The sequence below is a fragment of the Rhincodon typus genome, chromosome 13, assembly GCF_021869965.1.
Source record: "Rhincodon typus isolate 14 chromosome 13, sRhiTyp1.1, whole genome shotgun sequence".
Lineage (NCBI taxonomy): Eukaryota > Metazoa > Chordata > Chondrichthyes > Orectolobiformes > Rhincodontidae > Rhincodon > Rhincodon typus.
The window spans coordinates 41,637,808-41,651,296 of record NC_063344.1 but is presented as its reverse complement, the minus strand read 5'-3'; the positions used below and the strand labels follow the sequence as shown (position 1 = coordinate 41,651,296).

At 40.5% G+C, this 13,489-nt stretch overlaps 1 protein-coding gene across 1 annotated transcript in view; it reads right to left on the bottom strand.

Moving 5' to 3' along the window:
- lekr1 (leucine, glutamate and lysine rich 1) overlaps positions 1-13,489 on the bottom strand; it is a 171,393-nt gene that overhangs the window by 9,062 nt on the left and 148,842 nt on the right. The window contains exons 10-11 of the mRNA XM_048604655.1: positions 3,890-3,983; positions 178-342 (exon numbers count right to left, since the gene is read on the bottom strand). Of these exons, the coding sequence (XP_048460612.1) occupies positions 178-342; positions 3,890-3,983 (259 nt within the window). The remainder of the gene's footprint in view (positions 1-177; positions 343-3,889; positions 3,984-13,489) is intronic.

The window sequence follows — 13,489 nt, the reverse complement described above, 5'->3', positions numbered from 1 at the left end:
TGATAAAATGTTATTTGAAAAAGTGTGCATAATGGCACTAGGAATGTAATGGGCTGCATAATTATTTTCTTGCATATGTTGTATACTTAGATTGCTCATATGCACTCATAAACAAATGTACACAATTGTGAGATCATAGCATTCAGAAGCTATTTTTAGTCAAGATATACCAGAAACCTGTGCCTGTAATGTCTTGTGCTCTTTGTTGTGTTTATTTATTAATTCTTGCTGTTTTTGTCTTTCTGTATCAATTTCAATCTTTGCTTCTTCCTTCATCCGTAGTGCTAATTCCTTAAGCTCTGTGCAGTGATGAGCCTGTTGCTTCGATAGCGCTGCATCTATCTGGAGAACAAGTAATGAGCATTGCATACAGTTTAGAATGATGTCAATAGAATCAAATAGCAGTAACTGCAAATTTTTTGCAAAGAATTTAAAATTTACCAACGGGGTAAATTTAATTCAAATTAGTGCATACGGTCTATATTGCCTTGAATTTTTACTTTTGTTACTGGTACAAGAGCAGGCTTTAGCATTTTTAAAGCAAGCAATATTATGGATATGGCAACAACATTAGTTATAAATGACTGAAAAAATAGCTAGTGCAGGTTGAATGATTTTCAAATGCAAAAATGACCTGGACACTCCAAAGGACACATCTTTACAAAATGTTAAGACAATCAATCAAACTATATACTACATATTTATTGAAGTTCCTTGAGGGTAACCAACAGCATTGATACAGGGGATCAAATAGATGCAGTGCATTTGTATTTCCAAAAGGTACTCAATAAAATGTCATAAAAAGAATTACTATACAAGATAAGATTTCAATATTACAATATTTTGGCACACTAAGAAGACTGGATAACCAATAGGAAACAGATAGGGACAGGATAGCAGATTTTCTTCTTGAAAAGCCATTAGTGAACGATTTATGTTTATACTACAATTGATTATATTCGACTTCATCACCATTCCTGAGACGAGCTTTATATTCCAAATTTATTAATTGAATTGAAATTTCACCAGCGCCGTGATGGGATTTGAATCCAGGTTCCTACAACACTAGCCTGAGTCTCAGAATTGCTCATACAGAAACGTCACCTCCATGCCATTATCCACCTCTAAGATCCAGTTTATCCGAGTCTCCAAACTTTTGGTACGCTTCCACCCACAGGTCTTCAGATCCTTTGTTTTTAAAGTTCCTTCCTGAAAATGAAACAGGGAAACAAGAACACCTCCAAGTATGCTGCCATTCCTGGGGTTAGCTAGCTGCAACTTGCTGATGCAGTATTGATACTTATTGAGCACTCCAGTTCTTTGTAAGGGGATGATGAAGCCAGTAATATCACTCAGATTTTAGCTCAGGCTGATGGTGGGATCTGTTCCTGTGCTTTTACCCTTGTAAGCATTCTTGCGCACAGCAAATACAAGAAAATTTGAGCTGCCTAATTGTTCATCCTTTGAAGTTATTGATGGAGAATTGACTCACTCCTCAGTCTTCTGTGTATGATTTTTCTCCATTGGCTGTGCCAATGTAATTCATTACCACAGGCACAAGAACAGGAAATTCTGATAAAGGGATCACCTTAGTTTCTTACATTCAGCACACCTTTATTTCCTTTTTACGAATAATTAGTGAGAAGATGACCAGTCAGGCTTTCAATGTTAGAAAAATAAATATCCATGAGTAAAACTACATGATTCACTAGTTCCGTAAAATATATGCAATCCATTCAATAAAACACTTGTTTGGGTCAGAATGATTTTGTTTATGCAGCATGAAAGATCTTCTCTTTCAGGTTTCTGCACAAGGCAGGTCAGACCTACATTGCCATGATATCCACCACAGGTAAGGAAAGGAGGCAGGACTCAAGTCATTCTGCAAGAACTGGTACCAAACTGCGTTGTTAGCACCAATCTGATTCACACCAGCTGAGCAGCCTAATGACTCCATTCAGTTCAAATTGCTTTATTTCAGATCTCTGAATAGTCAGAGTAGAGTTTCCTAGTTTTTCTATTCCATCACATAGCTGACCAGAAATTGCTCCCAATCTTAACATTTTCCAATGACATATATAGGAAGGCCTTTCAAGTTAATATTCAACCTGTTGGCCATGTTAGGTAAACACTGTTCTTAGCTATCAAGTCTTAGAGTGGAAATGAATCCAAAGTTCCAGGTCAGAGACAGGAACATATTCACCGTGTCACAAGGCTTCCCAATAAATATATTACTCAAACCATGGTGAGATGAATGGTAGAAATACAATTTTTTGCATCTGATCTTTTTGTTACTGAAATAAAGACAATCTAGGGCAACAATTATTAATGAAGATGATCCATGACCACTCAACTATTCATATATTTCACAATATTATATATGCTTTGGACTTGTATTACTCCATAGTCGATCATTTTGCATATCAACTCGATAGGCATCATTTATGATACAAATTAACTCAGTTTTCAGTAGTATTTAGGTTAAGGAAGCAATAGAAGTGAATAATGTTGCAGAGATGGAAGAAAGTTGTTTAGTGATTAAAATCATGGTTGAACTTCAGCAGGATGTTAATACTTTGCATAGCCTCGTTCAGTAACTGGCCAGGGAAAGAATGAAGACAGGTGCCACAAGTTGAGTTTATGGTGAAGGTCAAAAACAATAGCTTGGTCTTGAATGTTCAGTTACAAAAACATTAAATATATGCATGACTTCATGTTAGATCAGGCGTATGGCTGTTTAAAGTTGGCTGTGAGGTGAAGGGAAATGTAGAGCAGTACTGGTCTTTCAAATGAGTCTCTAATGGGCAGTGACAGATTGCAATTTCATGAATTTTCTGTTATAATCATAATCCAGAAATCTAACTGGTGAAGGAAAGAACCAAAGCCAATTACTACACACTTATACAAGCATTAACTTATAGAGTTATACATTGCAGGTATGTACCTCTTAATCCAACACCAAATTCAGCCTATGCTATTTATAGTGGCATATGCAAAGCTTCAGTTAATACCCACTACCTACAGAATTAACATATAATTATCATTAATATTAAAATGAATCTGCCTTTTGCTTGGTAGAAAACATAACTTTATTCAATGGTTGTGCATATGTTGTTTCAAAAGAATGCAGCTATAGTTCTTTGTGAATGAGTTGAAAGGATACTTATTGTCACATGAAGTTTCTGTGTCACTTGCAATTAAAAAGTGCAAACATTTTGGAGGGCTGCGATGAAGCAAATTTAAGATTTAACAGACATTACCAACCTTAAATGGGTATAAGTGAAATTAATTTGTTTTCAATCATTGTAGCTCTTTTTCTCTTAAATCTTATCCTGATGTTGCTGCTATTTATTATATTTTATGGAAACTTCGACAGTTTTGATATCAATTGAAAGAATGGTACAGAAGAAACATAATCTTTACCTGTAAAATTATTTTGGTGAAAGCTGGATCTATAAGCTTGCAACCAGTTTTACAGGGCAGGCTTGACATTAGATACAGATGCAGTTTGTGAAAATGTATGCCAATGGGAATGACATTCAGCTTATTTTGAGAATTACACCAATCAGGACTTGTGATTGTCATTAAAATCAGAACCAGCCAAACTTTGCCATGGTTACTAACAACACAAAAAGAATTCTGTGCAAAAATTCAAGATGTTTTTCTTTAAAACAAAAGAACACATCTGAGATAACCTCTGATAACAGGGTGATTAATTTTAAAAGGCAATCTTCCCACTGATGGTTTGCCAAGACCACTTATCCAGAATGTCAGATTAATTTGTTGACTCATTCATGTTCTTCTCTCTATGGGTATTAATTGTAGTTTAAGAAAATGTCACTTGTCACAATACGTATTTAGAAAATCTAGCAAAACAGAAGTTCCCTACTTTTGCCCTCCAGTTATCTTCATCACCTAACATCTGTTGAAGACGTTCTTGAAGCTGTTTAATCCTGTTCTGGTGTGAAATCACCATCTGTTCCCTGTAAAAAAACAAATTTACTTATTGATAAAAATTTAAGCTATACAACATTTAACACAACATTCAAAACAAAATTTCTCATGAATAAACTTATAAAGCATTACTTTAACAAAAATATTTTGTTGTAAACAAACAAAAAGGGAAAAAACAAAACCGAAAAGTACTGGATTCAAGTTTATTGGACAGTTCAAAGGGTTGCCTAAAAGATGGACTAGCTGTTGCAAATAGATGATGGAAGGTGTCCCAATCATTCGGTCAAATTGTCTATTTCTGACATGTACGTTCTATGTAAATGAGGCACGTTACAGTAGTGTTGTGTAAGAGTGACACAAGAATGTGTTTCAGTGGGGTTGGGTGACTTTTTAAGCATACTCCCAGACATCTTGGATGACAATGAAAGAGTGCTCTTTGGAATTACCAGATATGCCTATTTAAAGGACTGAAACAAAGTAATGGAGGAACATAGTTTTGTCAAGATTATTGGATATGGGCCTGAAAGGGTTAATGCTGAGGAGGGCTATACACACAACCTCACTGTAATGCTTTGATATGGACTTGTGGGCAGACATCTTTGGATCTCAAAGGAGTGAGACCTAACTTCTCAGAGTCTTTGTAACAACGTCTATCTACCACATCAATGTAATATGTAACCAGTTGCTAACATGCATTAAGTTGTACCTTGTTGACTACAAGAGACTCTTTTAATTAGACCAAGAAGTAGTTTTCCTCTACCACACTACACCAAGCAGGCCATGTGCTTTTCTAAATTTAAATAGGATAGTGGCAGCAATCTTCATCATGTGCAGCAACACAGCATAAGCAGTGATGTATATTTGATTTGTAGCTCATACTGCATGGTACACAGCATTTTGAGATCTTCAAACTCAACTTTAAATTGCCTCAGCACAATCAGCAGTACGGATGAGTTGAATATGTAGGAACCCCACAAGGTAAACCCTTGTGACGATCGTCAAAAAGGAAGTGTACTCCAATAACTGGTTAAAAAAAAATCAGACTTGTTAAGATATGCAATGCAACAGGAGAGTTAGCAACTTTCTGAAGAATGAGAATCAGTAACTCCAAAGCAGATACATGCTGTATCAGGAGGTGGTGGTTTATGGGAGCCATTCCAAGTTGGAGTTTAGCATTGAGTGAACAGCTACTGGAGGCTCTGTGAACATGACTTAAAATCCCTGGTGGATTATGAAAAGTTTTAAAACAACACAATGATCTAGGCTGGACAAGACTGAAGTTTGGAATTTACTTACAGCTCAAATTGAGCATAGTGAGCAGTGAGGCAAGGGTACAGCAACTGAAATAAAGTGCCACAAAAGAAATATTAACAAGTGCTAGCCAAGTAAGTAATTTGCCAGAATATGTGATCTTTGCTAGAACATTAACAAATTTGAATTGAATGTTTGTAACCACAAAAGGAAATAAGTATTTTTGAGCTGTAGGTGTTTTTCATTACTGCCAGGCCAGTGGCCAACTATCAAAAAAGACATCAAATCAAGATATTAACAAGAAAAGACAGGATAGACAAAGATAGACTATTCCCACTGATTGGATATTCTAGAAATAGGGGGCATAGTCTGAGAATTAGGGAGCTGGACCATTCAGTAGATATCTTAGAAAGTACTGCTACACTCTAAGGGTGGTAATGTTTGGACTTCTTCCACACATAGCAATGGATGTTGGACTGTTGTTAATTTTCAGTCTGAGATAGATACATTTTTGTTAAGCAAAGGTATTAAGGGATAGAGGCCAAAAGTAGGTATATGGAGTTATGCCACAAAATAGCCATGATTTCATTGAATAGTGGATCAGGCTCGAGGGGCTGAATGGCCTATCTCTGTTCTTATGTTCCTATAATTTTAACTTTTCTTTCATAAATATCTCTGAAAGAAACTAACCACTTCTAACATGAATGCAGAATATCAAAAAAAACAGGAATGATTTTATGGATTTACAGTTAGGCAAAGAAGGGATGATTTGTTGGAAAATGCCAAACAAGGCATACAATATTCAAATATTATATAAAAGCTGCTAAAATCCATAAAGTTTTATTCAAAAATAATGATAAATTGTGACATAGAAAAGGTCCCTACTGTAAATGGTTAATTCCCTACTAGCAATTGACACTACAAAATGGAACAACAACTCCAAAGAAATTGCATTTGTCAGAGCAAACTCCAGATGCCATGATCTAGAATATATATTTTATAGCCTTGAAAAACACTAGTACAGCGTTACTAATGGATTAAATGAAAACATACATAATTAGCCAACTTTGGCAATGTCCGTACAATCAAACCCCTTGTTTGTAAATTTAGCTTTGGTGTAAGATGTATAATTACAAATGTCAGAATTTTAACTTACTGTTTCCAGTGGAAATTGGTAGAAGGAGAACTGATATAGTAGGATTAGTTACCTGCCTGTTCCTGCTTTGCAGAAATTTAAACCATGGGTGAGGTATTTGCAGAAATCAAATAAAGACTTCCTACAAATCAAGGTGCTACTACATTGAAAAAGCCTTGAGGGCCTTTTAATTGTGGCCTAATTAGGGCAGCTGTTTATGAATCAGGATCAGTAAAGTATTGCCTCGTACGATAGTTAACAAAATTGACTGAATACTTAGTGATGCATGCCTGATTGTGACTGTCTATGGCCAAACAGACAAAATTGAAAAATTCTGCAAAGATTTTCTTACTACACAGGAAAATAGGAACAGTAGACCATTTAGCCCTTCAAGCCTGTTCTTCCATTCAATGAGATCATCACTGATCTGTGGCCTAATTCCATACACCTGCCTTTAGCTCATATTTCTTAATATCTTTGCTTAACAAAAAAGTCTATCTCAGATTTATATTTAACAAAGAATCCTGCATCCATTGCCATTTGTAGAAGAGAGTTCCAAACATCTACCACTTTTTGTATGTAGAAGTGCTTTATAACATCTCTCCTGAATGGGCTGGCCTAATTCTCAGATTATGTCCCCGAGTTGTAGAATTCCCAACCAGTGGAAATAGTTTATCTATGCTTTTCCTCTTAATATCTTGGAAGACTTCGATCAGATCACTCTTTAACCTTCTAAAGTCTAGAGAAAACAGGCCCAGTTTTTATAATCTCTCCTCATAACTTAACCCTCGAAGTCCAGATATCATTCTTGTAAACCTACGTTGTACTCCCTCCAAAGCCTCCCTCCATTGTTTCTCTGGTGTGGTGCCCAGATCTGCTCACAGTACTTCAAGTGGACTCTTCCCAGGGTTTTGTGTAACTACAGCATAACTTCTGCATCTTTGCACTCTCGTCTTCTAGATAATAAAGGCCAGCATTCCATTAGCTTTCTTGATTATTTTCTGCACTAATTCATGACATTTTAAAGATCAATGCACCTAAACCCCCAAGTCTCTTTAGAAATTCACTGTATTTAACTTCATACCATTTAGAAGTTATCCAAATCTATACTTTTTTGTCCAAAATAGATAACCGCACACCTGCTTACATTGAACGCCATCTGCCATTGTTTTGTCCACTCTCTTACTTGTGTGCTCACTGTTCCACATTAACTGACAGTGCCTCAAACTTAAAATCCAGAACTCTTGCTTTCAATTCCTCCATGATCTCTTCATCCTAAATACTTACGTAACCTGCTCCAGTCATACAACACTCCATAGGTAAGTTGACAAGGCATTGACAATAGATGAGCAGCATCTAAGTATACTGAAAGAAGGGAGAATAGAGTTTGGCAATAATCTTTCAGTCTTTGCTAGATTCAAAGGAGATTGCAGAGAACCTGGGTACTGCAGACATTATGCCCTTATTCAAAATATTTGTTAGGATAGGCCCAGCAATTACAGACCAACAAGTTTAATTTCAATAAAAACTGCTGTAAATCAGGAACAAAAACAGAAGTTGCTGGAAATGCTCAGAGGTTTGGCGGCATCTGTGAAGAAAAAATCAGAGTTAACGTTTCGGGTCCGGTCACCCTTCCTTGTTAACTTCAATTTTTTTCTTCACGGATGCGGCCAGACCTGCTGAGCTTTTCCAGCAACTTCTGTTTTTGTTCCAGTTTAATTTCAATGGTGGGGAAGCTTCTAGAAAAAATGATTCAGGATAGAATTAGTAGTCACCTGTGAAAAAAGGAAGGTTGTTTAGGAACAGCCAGCATGGATTTCTAAGGGGGAAATCATGTTTACCTAACTTGATGGAGTTTTTTGAAGACATAAAAGGAAGGGTGGATACTGGTAATACTGTTGATGCAGTGTACATAGACTTCGAAAAGGTATTTGATACAGTAATGGCCAACTTGTGAGAAATGTTATAGCTCATGGAATAAAAGGGATAGTAACTATGTGTATACATACTTGGCTGAGTTATAGGAAATGGAGAGTAGTGGTCAATGGACATTTTTGGGCTGGAGGAAAGTTGGAGTGGAGTTCCCTGGGATCAGTATTGATACTGTTGCTTCTTTAGATATATATTAATGATCTAGATCATGGTGCAATAGGACAATTTCAAACTTTGTGGGGGGATACAAAACTTTGAAGAATTGTAAACTGTGAGGAGGATAGAATGTAGAGCTCCAAAAGGGCAAAGACAAGTTGGTGAAGCAGGCAGGTAGGTGGCAGATTAAGTTCAATGCAGAGAACTATGAGGTGATTCATTGTGGTAGCTAGAAAATTGACAGACACTATAGAATAGAGGATACAAAAGAGGGTCCAGGAGCAGAAGGACCTGGGTGTACATGTACATTGATCACTGAAGGTGCCAAGCTAAGTGGAGAGAATAATTAATAAATGAAACAGTATGCTTTGCTTTATTAACAGGGACTTAAAATACAGGAGCAAGGAGGTGAGACAAGTCAGTTGTTAGACCTCAGCATGACCATTGTTTACTGTTCCAGGTGCCATATAATAGGAAGAATATAATCACATTGTAGTAAGTGCAGGAGAGATTTACAAAAATGGTTCCCAGAAGGAGGAAATTCAGTTATGAGGATAGATTGGAGTTCTCCTTGAAGAGAAGCAGAGTAAGGGATTTTCTGGTCAAGAACTTCAAAGTCACAATAAATCAGGATAGAGTAGATAGGGAGAAATTGTTCCCACTTATGAAAGGATGAAGAACAAGATGATGCAGATTTAAATCAGCAGAGAGAAATTTTTCACATAAGTGGTTTGTGTCTGGAATGCAGTGCCTGAAAGTATGGTGGAGGCAGAGTCAATTGAGCATTCAAGACGGCAACTGGTAATTATTTGAAAATAAACATTGTACAAGGATATGGGAAATTGCAGGCAATTAGCACCAAATCATAATGCTCATTAGACAGCCATTGCAGACATGAAGGGCTGAATGACCTCCTTCTGCATGTTAAAAAATAATATGATTTTGTGATATGTCTATGTCTCTTCAAATTCTGGCATATTTTGTATCTCTGACTTTCATGAATCCACTACTGGTGGCCATGTCTTCAGATACCTAAAGTCTAAGTTTTAGAATTCCCTCTGTAAACCTTTCCATCTCTTTTACTTTTCTCTCTTCCTTTAAGACACTTCTTAGAACCTACCATTTTGAGCCATATTTGATCAACTGATCATAAATATGACCCATTTACTAAATTTTATTTGATAATGTGCTTGAAGCTTTGGAACATTTTGTCGTGTTAGAGGTGTGAAATAAATGCAAATTATTGTCTTGCATATTTTGAAAAATAGATAACAGTCTTTTATCAAGGAGAGTTAAAAATTCAAATGTTTCGGATCAAGATTACTAGCACTATCAACTTTTCATTACTTTAAGAAACTGTTAGCACATCTATTACAATTTTGGCAGAAATGAGAATTACAGAAGGTAATACTTAGGTGGAAATAAAATCTTGCTCCATGTGAAGTGAATCAATGTCAAGTATCTTAGCCCAGTACTGAGAAGCTGAAAAGAAGGTTGGAATTGAGTAATTTCTGTCACTCCTGCCCTACCATATCTGATCCTGTCTTTGTATTAGATTGAGGATTTGTTAAGAATAATGTGATCTTTGGATTTTGTTTTCCTTGAACTTGCAGCTTAGTATAAAGAGATTTTCTTTACTGCAATTATATAAATTATGTATTGAGGTCACAATCTAAAGTCTGTAATTAATATTAGTTCTGCTAAATAACCATGATATTTTGTTTCCCACTATCTGTGATCCTAGTATGAGCTATGGTTTTCAGATTATTTGCACAACTGCAATTATTCATCTTTGCTGCTCCATAACATCAGGAGAAAACAGAAGAAATTAACAGCATTATGTCATTGGGAGAAAAATATGGCAAAGGTAAATTTATTTAAGATAGGAAAAGATCAGAAAAAAGTTTATAGGTGTTCAGAATAATGACAAATACAGACAAGACTGAAGTTACCAAGTCATATAGTTGGGCAATGGAGACAAACAAAAATTAGGAAATTAGGAGAGAGTGGGAACTGCCAATGCTGGAGAATCTGAGATAACAAGGTGTAGAGCTGGATAAACACAACAGGCCAAGCAGCATCAGAGGAGCAGGAAGGCTGACGTTTCAGATCTAGACACTTCTTCAGAAATGGGGGAGGTGGGGGAAGAGATTCGGAAATAAATAGGGAGAGAGGGGGAGGCGGATAGAAGATGGACAAAGAAGATAGGTGGAGAGGAGACAGACAAGTCAAAGAGGCGGGGATGGAGCCAGTAAAGGTGAGTGTAGGTGGGGAGTTAGGGAGGGGATAGGTCAGTCCAGGGAGGACTGACAGGTCAAGGGGGCGGGATGAGGTTAGCAGGTAGGAGATGGGGGTGGGGCTTGAGGTGGGAGGAGGGAATAGGTGGAAGGACGGGTTAGGGAGGCGGGGTTGAGCTGGGCTGGTTTTGGGATGCGGTCAGGGGAGGGGAGATTTTGAAGCTTGTGAAGTCCACATTGATGCCATTGAGCTGCAGGGTTCCCAAGCGAAATATGAGGGTGCTGTTCCTGCAACCTTCGGGTGGCATCATTGTGACACTGCAGGAGGCCCAGGATGGACAAGTCGTCCAAGGAGTGGGAGGGGGAGTTGAATGGTTCGCGACTGGGAGGTGCAGTCGTTTGTCGCGAACCGAGCGTAGGTGTTCCACAAAGCAGTCCCCAAGCCTCCACTTGGTTTCCCCGATGTAGAGGAGGCCACAACAGGAACAGCGGATACAGTATGCCTCATTAGCAGATGTGCAGGTGAACATCTGCTTGATGTGGAAGGTCTTCTTGGGGCCTGGGATGGGGGTGAGGGGGGAGGTGTAGGGGCAGGTGTAGCACTTCCTGCGGTTGCAGGGAAAAGCGCCGGGTGTGGTGGGGCTGGAGGGGAGTGTGGAGCAGACAAGGGAGTCACAGAGAGAGTGGTCCCTCCAGAAAGCAGATAAGGGTGGGGAGGGAAAAATGTCTTTGGTGGTGGGGTCAGGTTGCAGATGGCAGAAGTGTCGGAGGATGATGCGTTGGATCCGGAGGTTGTTGGGGTGGCACGTGAGGACGAGGGGTTTCTGTTTTGATTGTTATTGCGGGGAGGGAGTGTGACGGATGAGTTGCGGGAAATGTGAGAGACACGGTCGAGGGCGTTTTCAACCACTGTGGAGGGGAAGTTGCGGTCCTTGAAAAACGAGGACATCTGGGATGGCCGGGAGTGGAATGCCTCATCTCGGGAGCAGATGCAGTGGAGGCGAAGGAATTGGGAATAGTAGCACCCAGCCCTGCTGAGTCTTCACCATCCCCCAGACCTCCCTCTCACTGAGGACGAATGGTCAGTCCTCAGTAAAGGGTTCAACTTTATCCCCCTCCACCCTAACATCAACAAATACCGCTCCGCTTGGACGTTGAACAGTTTTTCCGCCACCTCCGCCTCCGCGCTTACTTCTTCAACCGTGAGCCTAACCCTCCCTCTACTGACCCTTTCTCCCGCCTCCAACACACTCCATCCTCCTGGACACCACGCCAAGGCCTCCTACCCTCCCTTGACCTCTTCATCTCCAACTGCTGTTGAGATATCAATCACCTCAACCTCCCCAGCCCTCTCACCCACTCCAACCTCTTCCCCCACAGAACGTGCAGCCCTCTGCTCTGATCCCAACCTCACCATAAAACCTGCGGACAAGGGAGGCACAGTTGTAGTATGGCGCACTGACCTCTAAATCGCCGAGGCCACACGCCAGCTCTCCGACACCTCCTCCTACCGCCCCCTTGATCATGACCCCACCCCCAACCACCAAAACATCATCTCCCAAACCATCCACAACCTCATCACTTCAGGTGACCTTCCACCCACAGCCTCCAACCTCATCGTTCCCCAACCCCGCACTGCCCGTTTCTATCTCCTTCCCAAAATCCACAAACCTGAATGCCCTGGTCGACCCATTGTCTCCGTCTGCTCCTGCCCCACCGAACTTCCCTCCAAGTATCTTGATTCCATTTTCTCCCCCTTGGTCCAGGAACTCCCCACCTACGTCCATGACACCACCCATGCCCTCCACCTCCTCCAAAACTTCCGATTCTCTGGTCCCCAACACCTCATCTTTACCATGGACGTCCAGTCCCTGTACACTTGCATTCCCCATGCAGATGGCCTAAAGGCCCTCCGCTTCTTCCTGTCCTGCAGGCCCGACCAGTCCACCTCCACTGACACCCTCATCCGCTTAGCTGAACTCGTCCTCACCCTTAACATCTTCTTTTTCAATTCCTCCCACTTCCTACAGACAAAGGGGGTGGCCATGGGTACCCGCATAGGCCCAAGCTATGCCTGCCTCTTTGTAGGATACGTGGAACGATCCCTCTTCCAAAGCTACACTGGCCATATCCCCCACCTCTTCCTCCGTTACATCGATGGCTGTATTGGCGTCGCCTCGTGCTCCCACGAGGAGCTCAAACAGTTCATCCACTTCATTAACACCTTCCACCCCAACCTTAAGTTCACGTGGACCATCTCCAATACCTCTCTCTCCTTCCTGGACCTCTCTGTTTCCATCTCTGGCAACCACCTGGAAACCGATATCCATTTCAAGCCTACCGACTCCCACAGCTACCTCGAATACACCTCCTCTCACCCACCTTCCTGCAAAAATGCCATCCCCTATTCCCAATTCCTTCGCCTCCGCCGCATCTGCTCCCGAGATGAGACATTCCACTCCCAGACATCCCAAATGTCCTCGTTTTTCAAGGACCGCAACTTCCCCTCCACAGTGGTTGAAAACGCCCTCGACTGTGTCTCTCGCATTTCCCGCAACTCATCCCTCACACCCCCCTCCCCGCAATAACAACCAAAACAGAAACCCCTTGTCCTCACGTACCACCCCACCAACCTCCGGATCCAACGCATCATCCTCCGGCACTTCCGTCATCTACAATCTGACCCCACTACCAAGGACATTTTTCCCTCCCCACCCTTATCTCCTTTCTGGAGGGACCACTCTCTCCGTGACTCCCTTATCCGCTCCACACTCCCCTCCAGCCCCACCACACCCGGTACTTTTCCCTGCAACCGCAGGAAGTG